At 45.3% G+C, this 17,258-nt stretch overlaps 1 protein-coding gene across 8 annotated transcripts in view; it reads right to left on the reverse strand.

Annotated features, from left to right (window-relative positions):
* KCNMA1 (potassium calcium-activated channel subfamily M alpha 1) overlaps nucleotides 1-17,258 on the reverse strand; it is a 747,639-nt gene that overhangs the window by 229,431 nt on the left and 500,950 nt on the right. For 7 of the 8 annotated variants that reach the window (XM_089897739.1, XM_030764574.2, XM_030764569.2 and 4 more), the window contains exons 6-9: nucleotides 12,059-12,134; nucleotides 4,003-4,078; nucleotides 1,818-1,988; nucleotides 82-173 (exon numbers count right to left, since the gene is read on the reverse strand). In XM_089897739.1, the coding sequence (XP_089753865.1) occupies nucleotides 82-173; nucleotides 1,818-1,988; nucleotides 4,003-4,078; nucleotides 12,059-12,134 (415 nt within the window). The remainder of the gene's footprint in view (nucleotides 1-81; nucleotides 174-1,817; nucleotides 1,989-4,002; nucleotides 4,079-12,058; nucleotides 12,135-17,258) is intronic. The other variant, XM_089897742.1, reaches the window with a different exon arrangement.

The raw sequence follows: 17,258 nt of genomic DNA on the forward strand, positions 1-17,258 counted from the left end.
AGAGCCAAAAAAAAAAAAAAAAATGGCATGCAGAGAGGATTCTACTGCAGTGGAAGCAACAAAACCTCTTGGCATACTTACTTTCTTCCACTAACCGCACTATAGGAGCCCCCGTATTTCTTGCGGTTTCCTATTAACTCTATGATTTCAGGGACGTAGCTGGCAAACATGGCCTGAGGAAAAGATAGGAGACAGAAAAGAGACTAAAAAGACAGGCCAAAGAAAGGGGGTGACCTTTTCAGAAGTGGGGGGTATTAAGATCTGAAAACACAAAAGGGCTAGAACTGCAAAGGTACCTATTAATATGTTAGGTTGTAAAAAAATAAATAAATAAAAGCACAAAAAGGGCAAGCTCCTGAAAATACACAGGACAAAACAAACATTAGCCAACCTAGACAACTAAAAAAAAAAAAAAAAAAAAAAATCAGTCAAGAAAAATGTAAAGGAGACAGGAATAAATAAATTGATATCTAGTTCTTCTTCCTGAATAGAAATAAGGGAATGCACGCATGCCGGAAAAATCACACACACACACACACACACACACACACACACACACACATTATTTCAAGAGAAGCCCTTTCTTTCTAATTATAGTTCACATGAGAATCTATGCCTTTATGAACGATTAAAGACAATAAACACCAAAAGAAGATCTAAAAATATATAAACTTTTCCACTAAAAAAAAAAATCACTAAAAAGCACAAAACGTAAATTTAAGAAATCACATAGGAAAGGATAGCAAGGAGAAACACAAATCTGCCATGTTTTGTCCAACAAACATTGTGCCTGTGGCTGGATAAAGGGGCCTCATCTGCAGGGACCTCACGGGTGCTGTGAGGACACTGTGCTAAGGTACACACCACACGTACATTTATATACATTTTTCAAATGTATATGCCATATGCATACACAACAGAGATGTGGATGCATTAAATAAATGCGTGTGCGGTGTGCATATGTGAAAGGATGTGGATGCATTAAATAAATGCGTGTGCGGTGTACATATGTGAAAGCTGTGTGTGAATTTAGGGTTTTAATCACTTACCTCACACACAGCAAAAACCTAAACGTCAAATGAGCTACTTTGAAAGACAAAATGCAGCCACCACCGATGAGTTGCCAGAAACCCCTCTTGAAGAGCACAATACATCATAAACCACCGTGATGATCTGCATAGAGCAGAAGAGCAAACAGTGCAACTTTCTGACTTAAAGAGGGGGAGGGAAAATACCGTGTGAGGGAGTTGGTTGGCTGTTTACAAAACCATACTCTGCTCACGTAATGATGTCCATCCAGAGGAGACCAGCGGGCTCTCCTTCCTCCGGAGTGGGGACACTCCTCTTTAGAGCAAGGCCCCAGCCACAGTGTTTGTTGGAAGTTCAGGGAGGGGGAAGGGGGCAGGGAGCTCTTGAAACCGCAAACTGTCTACAGAGTATCAACAGGATCTACCCCCGTCAGGTGACAGCAGTGTCCTTGCAGAATATCAGAGGCTGAATTACATTACAAAGGCACAGACACTCTCACTTGATCAGTGAGCATCGCTTTCTTAAGACAATTAGGTTTGCTCCGGGCTAAATGGCTGTCCCTCACAAGGACACCATGCCTGGGTCTCAGGGTAACAAATCCAATATACCAAAGAAATATGCAGAAAAGTCACCATGGTGTTTGGATTGACTTTAACCGGATTGTAACGCTAAGGCAGTCGCTTGCCTCCAGTGCAGAAACACAGTCTCAAATACACAGCTTTCAGAAAATGGATAATAGAAAAATATTAATGACCACAAAAATCAACATTGTAAGAAAGAGTTTTTACCAGTCCCCCGAGGATGAAGAAGACCATGAAGAGACGCCCGAGCGTGGTTTTTGCATAAACGTCCCCGTAACCAACAGTGGACATGGTCACCATGAGCAAATAGACACATTCCCAGTAGGTAAGAGCCTGGTTGTTTTGGAAATTTTCCCATGGATCCCCTGAATTCTCCACCTAGAGGAAGGAAGAACATTACAGGCGTAATAAACCAGAAACACAGAAGCTCCCGCATCTAGGTTGTTTCTGGATGAACGGCATCCTCGGCCCGGGGAGTTTGCTGGCCTGAACTGAGCTCTGTAAGTAACGCTTACAACCTCTGAGCAGGTAGTGGAGAAGGTGGAGTGAAAGCCACACTGACACGCCTGCCCATCTGATTGGGGCAGAGAGGGGAAGGAACTGAGGAACATATCCAGAGTCCATTTTCCTCTCATTGTTATAAAGATCTGAGGCCAGCTGAATTTTAGGGCATTGCCTCTAGCCACGTGAGGCTAGAGGCAATGCACTAAAGGGCCAAAGAGGCCCTTCTCTTGAGTTTCTGCTCAGTCCCAAAGAAATTCTGGACCTTCCCACAGGGGGCCTCCTCCTTTCATTGTTTTGACCAAGTAGCTGCCCGAGGGACCTTGCTCCTTCAGATCATACGAGCAAACCCCAAAGAGCATCCCTTGCAGTCTGACTAGGCTTTCCTTGCTTTGCAGAAGACCAGTGATGGCTCTGCCCTGCAAACTGCAGAAAACTCCCTTGGAAGCACAAAAAGCGAGCTCATGAGAACTATCTCCATTTGCACACCCTGTAGACCTAGGGCCAGCAAGCTTAGTCTGTAAAGGGCCAGATGGTCAACATTTTTGGCTTTGTGGACCACAGGGTTCCCTCCTCTCTGTAGGGACAACTCAACTCTGCAGGGGCAGCAGGAAATCGGGCAGAGGCAACAGGTGTGGAGAGCTTCTGCCCCAGGGTTGCAGTTGGCCCATCTCTGCTTTAGGCTCACAAACACTTGCTATCCTCCCATCATCTATGATCTGCCGACAAAGCTGTGAGGCAGGCAGGAGAGACACTTTAGAGGAGAGAGGTCCAGCCCTACAATCCACTGGATGGCCAACGCCTGTGACCTGCCAGGGTGGTCCCTGTGGATGGGCAGCCCCAGGCCCCCTCACCCCCGGGGCCTCCAACTCTGGCCTCTTTCACACATCAATGCTTGTCCTCAATGTGCCCTTTTCATGGAGGTTTCCTGGTGAAGCAGAAGGTACTTCACACAATAGTAAGGTGAGGCCACTGCTTATTGAAAACAGCCAATGAACCCTCCGTATCTGTGAGTTTTGGCACTTGGTAGAATTAGAGTGATTATCTACGGGTGATTTCAGCCAAGAACACCATCAGCATAAAGGAGTGGGTGGGAAACCATCCGATCTAGTGACCGAGTGATTGCCAGGCAGTCTTCCTTCCGATGAGAATTACAAAAATCCCAACGGGAGGGAGGGGTAACAATGCTTCCTTCCACCCCTCATGCGGACAGAGGCTCAGCAAGGGAAAGGCGCCTTTACCCAAAGCTTCCAAGTTAGATGAGGCTCCTTCCAGCTTTAAAGGTTTGTGTTTGTTTGAAACACACTTCCCACAATAGCTATGCTCCCTAGAAAGCAGGCAGAAATCTGCCCTGGGAAGGTGAGAACAGCTTGACAATAATATAAGGCTTTGGAGTCGTTAATTTAAAAGAATTAACATTTTTGAGACACGAAATAACTTGACAAGCAATCAGGCCAAAGAATCGAAGAGGGCTTTTTGTAAGGGGGAAGTGGAGGGAAATTGAGGAATCTGAATTTGTTGTTTACTAAGAGATGGGAGCCAGACGTGCAACCTGGTCGCCAACCTTTTCTGGTGATTGCTGAGGAAGCACTGCCATCTTGTGGTTGGCTGGGGTTATTGCAGACAGAAAAAAAACAAAAAGCAATGAAAGGGCCCCCATAGCAATACAGGTGAGCTGAAAAACGCAGGTGAAGGGTGTGACCGTGACTCACCATCTGGAACTAGTTTGGGGTAAAAGGATTGGAAATTTAGACAACTGTGCAGTTGCTTCTCGTTTTTTTTTTTTTGCATTCTACAGCTGGGCTGAAGTTTGTCTCCCAGGTAATAAAATGACTCAGAGAGGGCCTTGTTCCAGAAACGCCAGCACTGAAGCGTCTTCAAGGATACTTACCAAATGGATGAACCCGGCTGCTGTTAGCCATGTGCTGATAAATATGGAGAGCAGATTCACCAGCTTGATGGAATTACTGTGCAAAAGACACAAGCAAAATCCCCAAGTTACAGAAGAAGACTCACTTGGGGCTGCCTTCCAGAGGAACAGAGCCTCTTTAGTGCCCACTCCCACGCCCAACCCCCCAAAGCCACCATAAGGGAAGGATCTGAAAGGTGGCATAAGTAGCTCAGGCCAGAGCCTATAGGAAGATGACTTCTGAGCTACTGAAAGTGGTCCCTAAATTAAGCCCTCTGATGGTTTAAAATGTTTTTCTTAATTTTTATTTTGAAAATCTTTAAATCTACAGAAATAGTGAAAGAACAATATAATGAACACTTGGATGCCCTTCACCCAGATTAACCAGTTAACATTTTGCTACACTGGCTTTATCTCTATACATTTTCTCTTCTTTTTTTTTTTTTCCTTTTCCTGGCTGAACCATTTACAAGCACATTGTAGACATCATGACACAACCCCCTGAATACTTCAGCACTGAACACCTAAGAAGGACACTGTGCAAGACAATCATAATACAATCGTCCTGCCTAAGGAAACTGACATGGATTCAGTCACATCATCTAATAGGTACTCTTAATCTAGATATCTCCAGCTGCTCCGAAATTAGCTTTACTGATGCTTTCATGCTTTCACCCTGATTCAGGAAGCAATCGAGGTTCATGTGCTGCGTTTGATTATGTGGCTTTAATCTAGGGGTCAGGAAGCTTTTCTAATAAAAGGACAGAGAGTAAATATTCAGGCTTCGCTGGGTCATAAAGTCTCTGTTGCAGCTACTCAATTCTGCTGCTGGAGCACAAAAGCACCTTGGGAAACCTGTAAAGGAATAGGTGTGGCAGTGTTCCGGGAAAACTTTATTCACGAAGACAGGCAGTGGGCTGACTGGCCTAAGTAGTAATGGCTACTCAGTTTGCCATTCTCTGCTTTATTCTCCTTTAATGTGTAAGTAACACCCCCCCCCCAACCAATACACACACCCTTTTAAATCTGTCTTTAGTGCCAATTTAATTTTCTGTGCACCCAGGCCAGCTGTCATCCAGAATGTCCCATATTCTGGATTTGTCTGACTGTTCCCGCCTGAACAGATCCTGCTTCAATACGTCTTTTGAGAATACCCGCCGCCTGGGATGGCATCACATCAGGAAATTCCAACTCAGCTGCACCAGGTCCAGTCACCTGGTGAAGGTGGAAACGCCAGATGGCGCCACTGAGAGGTGCCCATTTCCCTTTGTAATTAATATGCCATCTGGGGAGTGGGACTCTGAGACCATATGAATATCCTATTCCCCAACAACCTTATGCCTAAAAGCTTCAGCATCCACCAGTGTTCCTTGAGGAAGATCGATTGCCACTCACGAGATATTTAGCTCCCTTACAGTAGGGGCCTTGTCGGCAGGGACCCTGGGAGCAGTGAGTCCCTGGTGCACAGCAGGGCCTCTAAGAATCTGCACTGAGTGAGCTGGTCTCCCCTCTGTACCCGTCCCATCTGCCTTCACCCCGTTCACTCCTACTGGGTGTACAGCTCCTCAACCACTGTTGTCAGCAGGTCGCTGCCCTGTCCAAAGGCTCCTGTTGAGTAAAATATTAGGTCCAAATTCCCACCTTCAACACCCTCTGAAGTTTCAGGTCCTCCTACCATGATTCTTTCTACACAAACCTGGCAACTTCCATCACAGCCAGACTTACTCACCAAGTCTTTGTTTATGATATTACTCAGCTCGAAAGCCCTCCCCATCTATCCAAGTATTTCCCTTTCTTCAAAGCCTGGTTCAGTCCCTACCTCTTCCTTAAAGTGGTTCTACCCACGGGCAATACAAAGTGACCTACGTCTCCTTCACCTCCAGCTATTCATTGGTAACCCATCCCGCTGTCTTAAGGCATAGTTCCCACCTGCGTAGTGCAGAAAAGAGCTCTATCTCTTTCAATCTCCCCAGAGGGGCCTAACACTGCCCACAGCGAGGTTCAGCCCATCATCCTGGATGGATTGATCTCTGGCCACTCCCACCTCTTTCTCAAGGGAAACCAATGGTTTAAATTCTAAGAGTTTAAGATCACAGTGATAAGAATGGCTAACACAGTTCTTTCACAGGGCTTACCATGTGCACCACCATTTTAAGTGCTTCACCTATATTAACTCATCAAATCTTCATAATGACTCTATGAGGCGGTCCCAAGGTTAAGAAACTGACCCAAGTTCAACGCAGTAAGCAGCAGAGTTGGGACTTGAACCCAGGCAGTTTGGCTCCAGAGTCTGCCCTCTTGGCCACTACAGTGTAGAACAGTCACAGCCTGGGATCCACCAGAAAGTCTTCCTTGTTGTGAAAGTGAAGCTGTGCCTTCCCCACACCCTGTGTTGAGGATATGAAGAGGGCCAGAGGCTACTGCCCCAGGGAGGATAGAGGCTATCACCACATCCTGTCCCCAACTAGTTTCTCAAGAGGAAGCCAAAATAAAGCAAAACCTCCCTGTCTCTGCCTTTTAGGCCCTCTGAGGTGCATTAACCTTGGAGAGAGAGAGACTGATGAGGGACAGGTAGCCAGTGGCAAAGGGAGAGATCTCAGGGAAATGTTGTTCATTTTCTCAGAGGATAATTAAGTGCCAAGGTGATTCACTTACACAGCCCTGGATCCTTGGAGACTGATCAAAGCAGTGTCCCACCAATAACCATGTGGGGCCCTCTTGAGAGATTACAACTATTGGAGTCTCCGAGCCTCATGGTGCTTTGGAAAAATGACCTTATATGGTGATTATTAATCTCTGATTGTCACAGTGATATTAATAGTACTTAAGGGAGCTCTCTGTTGTGTAGAGAACATTTAATCATTGTTGCTGAAAGAGTCCCTATTTAGCACTGAAATCTGATTATTTTTTATGGCATCTGCATCACTAGAGATGCCCAGTATTAGGAATTTGCTTTTCAAATGAAACTCTATGACCAGGCAATCATCTAAAAGCTCCGTGCAAGAGACACAAGATTAACTCTTGGTGGACTTTCTCCATATTCTGAAATTTGAACCTCACCAAGCTGAAGAGGGCTCCTTGGAAAGAGGGAAGGGGTTGCAGGACAGGGTTGTGGGCTCTGCATGGCAAGAGGCCACTGGAGATAGTCATAGACTTCAGGGCCAAGCCCAGGGGTCTGGACCAAAGGGCAAGTTCCCAATGGTTAGAATGATTGGAACTATTCAGGTTCTAGCCCCCCTCAGGATAAGGGATAGATTGTGACGTTAGCATGAGAACCTAACTTCATTTTTGTGTTTTCCATGATCATTTCTGGGTCCTGCTCCATGAGTTCTCACTGGCCATTAGAGTAATTTGTATCAGTGGACACAGTGAATCATCGTCCACGGGCAGGCACAGAGACTTCTCTGTTCTTATAGATCAGAGACCTTCTTTAGGACTCCGTAGATATTGGGAGAGAGAGTCTGTCTCTGTAGATACTGGAAGAATGAATGTCTGTCTTTTTCCAAGATTATAGCTGAAAACCCAGAACCACTGAGGGCCATCTCTGCTCTCAGTGTATTTAACAAGACATGCATGGGCTGAGACTAAAAACATCACCTCTTTCCAAAAAGCAATACGAATTTATCTCTGTTCTACTTGACGAGTATTTTCCTCTTCGTTTCTGGCTGAGAATAGAGACAGGTGCCAAGGCCCTTATTTTGTTTTATTGTTACGTTTGCTGGACAGATGTACAATCCCCTCAAAGTCAACTGCACTGTACCCCACGGGAATGAATGGCCTGAACTATATGACACAGAGCGAAGCAAAATCAAGTCCTGTCAATTCTAACCCTTAAATCTCTCTCCATCCCTCTCCCTCTTCTCCAAAGGCCAGCCCCTAGTACCACTTGCCTGGACAACTGCCTCGTGACTAGTCTCACGGTCTATGGCTTAGACGTCTTAGACCCACTCTCTATACAACTGGTGGAACAGTGGATCTTCCTAAAATGTAAATCTGAGCACGTTCCTCTCCTGCCCAAACCCCTCAACAACTCTTCCTTGCTCTCCGAGTCAAATCCACGACATCTGAGAACCTTCACGATGTGGCCTCTGCCTGCAGTCTCTACACAGATTACTCTTTTCAAGAACTTTAACCTTGGAGCCGTTTCTGAGGTAATATATGTAGTGCAGTGATTTCAGTTTCCAAAATGTCAAAAAAAAAAATGTGTTGTTTAGGTACATGATGGTACATACATAGAGTGGCGTGCTATGTGGGAAATGGAAGTGACATGGTAGAATATTAGTGAGGTTATCTCAACCATCGATGGTGCTGAGGAAACTGTGCTTTATCCTTTCCTATATTGTTGAAATGTTTGCACTACACTTTAATAATCAGAGGAAACAGTTAAGGCAACTACCTTTTTTTTTAAAAAAAAAAGCACTAGGTGCCCCATGTCCCCATCGTAAGTATCTATATCTCCGTCGTCAGCCTTAAATGAGGTATGGAATGACAGCCTGTAGACAGAGCTGCCTCCTTTGCTCTGACTGTACGAGGCTGCTTGCCAGTGTGTTGGGCAACGGAGGAACTCCCAAAAGCTCAGACAGTGGCACGAGGTCTCCCAGGGGCCCCTTCAATATGCCATTTATAGGACATGGAGCCTTTGAGGCCCTTCTGTTGGCTGGCAGTTTGGGGAATGACCCTGACGCTGTCCCGTTACTGTGACTCTCTGTTTTCTCTGTCATCCTGTTCACTCTGTCATCTTTTTCCTGATCTCCTCTTCATCCTTTCTGTCTCCCTCTTTCCCCACCCCTCTTTCTCTTTCTCTCCGCACCCCCCCCCCCCGCATATATTTCTCTGCCCTGTTTCTTCCCACTTTGGGCCAGGAGAGGCAGCCGAAGAACGGAACATGAAACCACAATTTCATATCATTATTTCAAATCACATTTCAATGTCTCCACCGCTACCCAATACCCCAGGTTGCTGGGGACCGGCCGCTAGAGAAAGTCATACAAAACCCCCGGAAAGATGATGATGGGGCTCCACCCACCCTCCTGGAAGGTCCCTGTGAAAGCAGCAAAGTACAGAGGCGTTACCAGAAAATCCCTCAAGGTACGAAGCCCTACAAGGACCAAGGCTTCTGCTTCTCTGCGGCAAAGCCTGCGGGATCTGTGCCTGGGGCTCCCAGAAGGAAGGGGCCGCGACCAGCCAGGCAGCTGGAGAGGGAACGGGCTCAGAGAGCTATTCTAGACCTCCCGAGTTCCCACAATCAGACGAAGGTTCCGTCTGTGCCTGGTGATCAGGCCTCTCCCTGCCCTCCTAATCTCATCTTTCTCTTTTCCTACCATGGAAACCCCAGTCTCCAAGAGCACAGAATTACTCAACGTTCCCCCAAGAGCCATGTTCTTCTACGTGCTCTCCTGCAGCTTCCTTGATCGGAAGTCACCCCACTCACCCTTCCCTCTCACACGCCTAATCTCCAGCACCACCAGAATGACACCTGGCTTTCTACAAGGCTCACCGAAGACACCCCCTTTGCCTTGAAAAGATCCCCGACTGCCTCGCACGTATGCCGAGCCCCACTTAATCGCTCTCCTCCATGCCTCCCAAGCCCTGGGCGCACCTGTACCCTCAGCACCAACCACACTGTGGGCCAGTGCTCCCCCAGGAGCTCTCTGAAAGTAGGACTCAATCCTGGCACCATGTCACTGCTGCACAAATGGGGGCTCAATTCAGGCTTGAATTCACCCTGGTGCTGTCCCTGCTCGTGACAGGAACTGGGACAATCCAAGTGTGTGGTTGTCATGGAAACCACCCTCCCATAAGACAAGGAGCTTAATTCTGTGGGAAGTGGGGTGCTTGGGGAAATGCTGTTTGGGGCTTAGGATGGCAGACATCCCAGTAGCCTGCCACCCCGTGACTCTCCCAACGTAGAGTCACCTCTTTCCCTCACTCGCTGCTTCAGATTTTCCCCCTCTGCACTGGGAGAATGAACCCCCATAATTGTGGAGTCATCAGGCGGAATGTTTCCCCAGGGATGCTAGCGCTATTTCCTGCATCCAGAGGAAAGGAGTCTTTTCCAAGGAATGGGAAGTTGGCGGGTCTCTTGGCAAAAGCCTAGAAAAAGATAGTTTACTCAGGGCTTCCCTGGTGGCGCAGTGGTTGAGAGTCCGCCTGCCGAGGCAGGGGACACGGGTTCATGCCCCAGTCCGGGAAGATCCCACGTGCCGCGGAGCGGCTGGGCCCGTGAGCCACGGCCGCTGAGCCTGCGCGTCCGGAGCCTGTGCTCCGCAACGGGAGAGGCCACAACAGTGAGAGGCCCGCGTACCACAAAAAAAAAAAAAAAAAAAAAAAAAGATAGTTTACTCAGATGGCTTATCATTCTCCCAAGTCCAGGAAAGATCCACATGGAGTACGAGGAAGGTGAGAACACAGTTCTCTCCATGTTATTCCTCAGAGTAATGGCACCTTCTTAAAATGCTGGCGTCAGACGATTGAAAGCCCCCTAAACAAGTAACCTCGAAACGGAGAAAGAGGCACTATACCAGGTTAGACAGTGTGGATGACTCCACGTAATACCGTCCCCACAAGTATCTCTTAAATACAGCTCCTGGGATTGCCACTGGGTCCTCACCAAGTCTACCCGTAAAAATACAGTGTAGTGGAGCAAATATGATACAGGCAAAACTTGAGGACTGCTAGCTTTGTTGACCATTTTAATTTCAAGAGGAATATGAGTCCCTTGCATAGAAAAGTCATAGAAAGGTAGAAATGAAGGTTACTGTCACTCAGAAGAAATACGAAGAATAACGATATTCATTCTATATTAATAATAGTATACACTATTAAATGGAGCGCCAACCAATTCTGACCCCAGGATAATGAAAGTAAAGGGCGTTGGGACACACTGTAGAAGATTTCCATGGCATTCGACGCTTATTTTCTTTTTAACTTGACTAATAGGAAGTGAATTTATTCCCCCATTCACGTAGATGAATAGTTAGCGAGGGGAAACCAATGTGAAATGAAAACAAACGAAAATAAACAAAACACACTAAGACCCGAAGAGGAAAGCCTGTCACATTTGTTGGATGTGACATATTCAGGAAGCTGAGTCCCAGCCTCAGTTACTGGGAAAACAATGCTGAATCCAAGCTCCCCCCAAATGCAGGTGTATTAATTACAAATCACAAACATAGAGATGTCCTGTTTTTCATCATTTATCAAACACGTTAAGGCCAACCAAAGAGGAAATGGAACATTAGCAGTGAGCTTCTCAAAGTGTAATTTCCTATGAGAGAAATTTATGACCTGTACTTATTCTCCATTAAAGGACGTCCAACCTCTTTTATTAGTTTATTCATCAAGGCAGCCCTGGTTTCCGGCCGGCTCTGAGAACCTGCAGGTCCTCAGGAAAGGGGTCTCTGGGGTTTTTTTTTCTCCTGGTCCAGTAGTGTTTTCCAGATCATAATACAGTTAACAGAAGTAGTCATGGTGCATTCGGCGGGCGGTTTTTAGATATTCCCCAAAAGGCAATTCACAGAGCAAGCCCCAGGGGCTACGCGGGCTATAAAGTGAACATCTAGAATGTACTTTGAAATGAGATGATTCTCTGTTTGCCGTATGAGGTCTGTGATTGCCTCTCAAAGAGCATTGCTTCCATTGCTTTTATGGCCAGGTTCAACTTCTTAGTTAGTGATGTAATAAAGGGGTGATTTAAAACCTGGGAGCAAGGACTTCCCAATCAATGAGCAGACCTATCCCTCACCCACTGTGCACCTCTCTCCATGGTGCTGCGGCCGGTGTCCAAGCAACCCCACAAGGTCCCCCAAAACTGTCTCTACTTCCCCCCATACACAGCTGTTTCTTTCTCTCTACCATAGAGTCCCTGCCCTGCAGAAGACCCTACCTCTAGGCCTTCCCTGGGTTTCTGTGTAAGATCACTCTCTCTGTGCATAAGAGAACTCTAACTTTATTGTGATGAAAGTACACAACACCTGATATTTACAACGTAGCACTGGGGACCAGAACGACAAAAAAAATATGAGAAAGAACATCTTACCTTGTTTTCAGGATATTCAGAAACTGCAAAATTTCTGAAAACTGGATCAGCCTGAGAGCTCTTAAAAATCTCAACCCTGGAAAGAGAAATGAAATAGAGATGCATTACTTTCAATGTGTGGTTTTAATGTGCACACGCTGCCGCTGGATTTACAGCTGCCAAGGTTAATGGGATATGAAATCCCCGCAGAAGAATGAAGCATCCCGTACCGTGGATGTAGCTCTTCCTCCTGGTCCTTGACTGGTTTAATCTCAGCTGGTAACCTGACTGTTTCATTAAAGGGGCCCTGTATGGAGCCACTGCAGACGATATTCTGGTGGGCACAGCCCAGTTTACTGAGCTTTCTCATGCGTCCATCTCTGATTTTTTTCTTTTTTTTTTTTTTTGTGCGGTACGCGGGCCTCTCACTGTTGTGGCCTCTCCCGTTGTGGAGCACAGGCTCCGGATGCGCAGGCTCAGTGGCCATGGCTCACGGGCCCAGCCGCTCCGCGGCATGTGGGATCCTCCCGGACCGGGGCACGAACCTGCATCCCCTGCATCGGCAGGCGGACTCCCAACCACTGCGCCACCAGGGAAGCCCCCCATCTCTGATTTAAAGCACTATTTCTAAGTTACATGGTTGTCTGACAGGATTCTGTCTCTGAAAAATACTGGGAACAGCTCAGGGTAACCCTTGTGCTAAGAGCGATTAGGAACAAGTCAGATAACCTCACCTCTTTGGTGGATTTTCTTTTTTTTTTTTCAATCTTTATCTGCCGTTCTGATAAAATGAAGAGTATAGCTCACTGTGTTATCTGTTTCCCACAAGGTTCTATATTTTTCTTCCAATCAAAAAAAAAAATCAAATCATTAAGATATCACACCCCATATTCTTCAGGATTCACGACTTATAAAATTCTACTTTTACTGAGTGTCAAGATACAGGCTTCTCCATCCTAAATCAGCAACCTCTCTTGAATGGAGAAGAAGAGCCAGTGTTTCTATGTAGCAGGAGAGAGAGGGAAATGGGGAAGGAAGACACAGTTGAGGATTCAAGAAAATACAGATTATTGTTGTGTTTTAATAGCCATGGGTAAAATGTATTTCTGTTGAGATCAAATTTGTGAGTCAAAAACAATCTGAATGACTCATGGGCTTTGAATCTTGGCAGTTGTGCAAGAAAGCTGTTTACAAAATACTTTATTACAGCTTTGAGACACTTTCAATATCACACCCACTCCCAAGGGGATTCAAAGCATTTTATTAAGCTTCCACATGTGCCATGTGTGGAGCTGAGCACAGAGTGGGCTAAGCTGTGGACGGGCAGCTCGATGTCCATGGATGAGAGTTTATTCGGCCCAGTATGTGAAGCAGTAAAGCGGGGAGGCGTGCAGAGTGGTGGGAAGAAGCAGTGGTGATTCCTTCGAGACCCCAGGGTGAATCAAGGAAAGGAGACAGACCGGAAGTTCTCCCCTAAACAGCTCCATATTGGGCTCAGTTAGATTACTCCTTGTTCAAGCATAAGGTGACAGGGAAAAACTAACTTAAAGCCCACAGACGGAAAAACCCCACTGCTCAAGAGGGACAAAAGGATATGGCTCAAGAGGAAAATTTCTCAACTAAAAGGATTTACCTTCACGGACAGAAGACTTTTTCAGAAAACATCTGCCTTCTGTTCTGAATGATATTCATATTACTTTTATTCAACAAGAAAGTGCAGAGATGAGAAGGGATGTGGATGAAATAAAAGTCTCAGGAGCCAAAAACCCAGTCCTAACTGAGCTGATGAAAGGTTGACTTCACACTGCTAACAACGGGATGCAGAGGACAGAATGGAGAGGTCATCTCACAAGGCAGAGAAAAGGGAAGACAAAAGGTGGAACTTAAGATAATAGAAATGGAGTTGAGATCACAGAGATCCAAACTATGAATAAAATGTGTTCCAAAGGGAAGTGCAAACAACACATAGATCATAAGTAGCGGCCAGGACATCACAGTATTGAACATTCTGGATATGAAAAAAATGACTCGAGATTAAAAGGCAAAATGAACGATTAGCTCTGAGAGACTGACACCAAGAAGTATCTTATTGTTTTTCCCTTCAAATTTCAAGTATTAAAATAAATGAAGATATAAAAATCAAAAAGTGTCAGGGTGAGGAGAGGGTTACCATTAAGGCAATTAAGATCTCATTACATAACAGTAAGTGTTAAGCAATGACTCTGCAACACGCAGAATTTTAAAACAAGGAGAGTCTGACCCAAGATTTTTATGCCCTGTCAAGTAGTTGTTCAACAGTATAAGGGCAACAAAAAATACTTTCAAACATCCAAGTTCTCAGAAAATATATTGTTTGAACAAAACATTTGCAAAGAAGTTTGTTAAGTCTTACTAATCAGAATGGGGGGTGGTGCAGGCTGGAAAGTGAATTAATAAACTCTGCTGTTGGTCCGAAGCATCCAGCCCCACCTGGATGGCTGATCTGACTGCAGCATCACTGTCACATGTTGCTGGGAGGTAAAATAACACATTTAGAAGCTCGAGGTAGAAAAAGACTGGCAGTGAGTACTGAAACAAGTCAGGGATAGAAGGATGCTTTCGTAACATATTAGCCGCTAACAGTTTCATCCTGAAAACGTGTGTGTGTGTGTGTGTGTGAGAGAGAGAGAGAGAGGAGAGAGAGAGAGAGAGAGAACTTTCATTTATGGAAACAAAAATTGAATACAAATGGCCCACGCTTTGAATGGGATTTTTCTTTTCATCGTGAAGAAATGCCTTTTGCATCCTGCATTATTGGTTTGTTGTTTGTCATATTTTAAAGCGACTCACAAAAATAAGATAGAATAAAAACTTTTCTTTTAATTGAGGTGTATGAAAATAAAGGTAGGAAAAAAAAAAAAAAAAGAATGCAGCAGTCACAAGGCCCTATCCTCTCGCTAGAGGTAAACTGTAGATCTAGGTCTGAGCTCTTTCCCAAGGAAAGCAAGCAGGGACGCACTCTAAGACTGACAAAGGAGGAAAATAAGCTGATTCTTAGGAGAAGAGGTTATCCCAGGAGGGGAACTCAAGAGAAATGTCTGCCTGCCAAAGGGGCCTGGGGTGATGCAGGAGCAACATTCTCACGGGCTGAACAATGGTGGGCTTTGTTTATTTGACTGCCTCGTGCTGGTCACTGTCAAGGCACTGGGTTTCACTAATGCAAATGAGAAAAAAAGTTCTACATAGGGCTAAAAAAATTCAGTCTACATGTTCTCCTCAGATCAAGCCAGACACTTTGGAGAAATGCTTGGTCTGAAGTGTCTATCCTTCAGGCCACAGCTCACAGCATCTCCCGAACTGCTTTCTCCCCTGGACCACTTGTGGTCTATTCTCAGCACAGTAGCCAGAGTGAGCCTGTTACCAGGTAAAATGGATCATGCCGTTCCTCTGCTCAAAATCCTCCAATGCCCACATTCCACGCAAAGTAGAAGTCAAAGTCCTTCAAGAGTCTAAAGCAAGGCCAGCCCTCATTCTTTCTGGACCTGCTGGCCTCTTGCCCTCACTCATACTACTTTGCCTCTGATCTGGCCGTCTTCCTCAGTGATCCTTGACTGTGTACGGGTGCTCCTGCCTCAGGGCCTTTGCACATGCTCTTCTCTCTACCTGGAATGCTCCTTCCCAAATGGCCACATGATGCCCTCGCTCACCTCCTTCACGCGTTTAATCAACATAACTTTCTCAGGGAGATCTTCCCTGGCTACTCTGTCTAAAAGTGCAACTCCCCCCTCAGCCCCACCCCCACCCCCCAAAAAACTCTTTATTCTGCTTGACTGCTTTATTTTTCTCCCCAGAATAAAGCACGAGCATCTTACTTATTTATGTAGTTTACTTTCTGTCTCCTTATCCACAGCACCAGCTCTAGGAGGGGAGGGATTGATGTCTATTGTGTTCACGGCTGTATCCCACGTACCTAAAATAGTGCCTTGCATAAGGTGGATACTCAGTAACTACTTGCTTGAATTGAATTGAATGAATCAGACTTCTGAGAATTAGACGGCAGAGAGCTAAAGGTTAGAGGCTCTGCGTTTGGAACTCTGAGGCTACACATTGTTTTCTAAAGGGAAAAGCCATGACTCTGAAAGTTCACCTGACAGAGGCCAGGGCTGACACTCTTAGGAAATATGAAGAAGCCTAACCAGGAAAGAGCCTTGACCAATGGTCACGCTGCTATACTCAGAGAGGCCCTGAAAGAGGACAGACAGCAACCTCAGACTCCATAAAGAGGCCAAGAAAAGGAAGCCGTGGGATGGGCAATGCCAAAGTGACAAATTATTCACCTCCTTTGCTTTACAACACTATATTCTTATTATTTATTCTATATAATTTTAAATCTCTGAAATAAAATTATTTTTTAGGAAATAGAAAATGGCTATAACAGAGTTGTGAAGAAGAGAATAACATATTAATCATGCTCTCCAAAAGTCTAGATAGTTTCACGAGCAAGTTCCTTTAAACTATCAAAACATAGTAAACTTCTCTACATATCAATACTCTCTATTATATAGTCAAGTAATAAAAATGGACTTTTCTCTCTCTTTCTGTACTTTGTATTGGTTAGAAAAGTGGTATTATTATTACTTTAAACTATTGGTAAAATGATGATGTTGACAATGATGTAAATCTATTATGATTGATCTGCTATTTTTAATTATTTCTACATGCCTAAATCTTGAGCTCTATCTTACTTAATCCATACAACCGAAGAAAATAGCTAAGGATACACAGACTAGAGAATGTGTCCAGCACACAGTTTGTAGGCAGCACAGCACAAATTTCAACCCAAATTTATGTAACGCCACAAAACCCAAGCTCGTAACCACTGCCCTGGCACAGCCTTTGGTCAGTCAGTTCCGATTCCAAACATCAGCGTTCAAGTGAGCACTCAGAGCACTTGCGATCGTCTTGCCAAACTCTCCTAGCAATTCGCATTTCCGTCAGTAGGGAAATGCCCTTCGCCTACACCCCCATCAGACTGAGTATTCAGATTAAGAAAAGACAGGAAGAAGGAAGGGAAAGGAAGGGAGGGAGTAAAGAGGGAGGGAGGGAGGGAAAGTAGGAGTCCCACTTTGATAGGCCTCAACCCCAAATAGAGCCCATCACTGTTTTATTCCTGCTTTTCTAGGTTAACAAATGAAGTTAACTGTGTTTTCACATAATTATCAGTCATTTTATTTTCTTCTCT

This window comes from Delphinapterus leucas, chromosome 16 (genome assembly GCF_059928025.1).
Source record: "Delphinapterus leucas isolate spDelLeu-1000000601 "Yukka" chromosome 16, BTC_Dleu_Yukka2, whole genome shotgun sequence".
Taxonomy (NCBI): domain Eukaryota; kingdom Metazoa; phylum Chordata; class Mammalia; order Artiodactyla; family Monodontidae; genus Delphinapterus; species Delphinapterus leucas.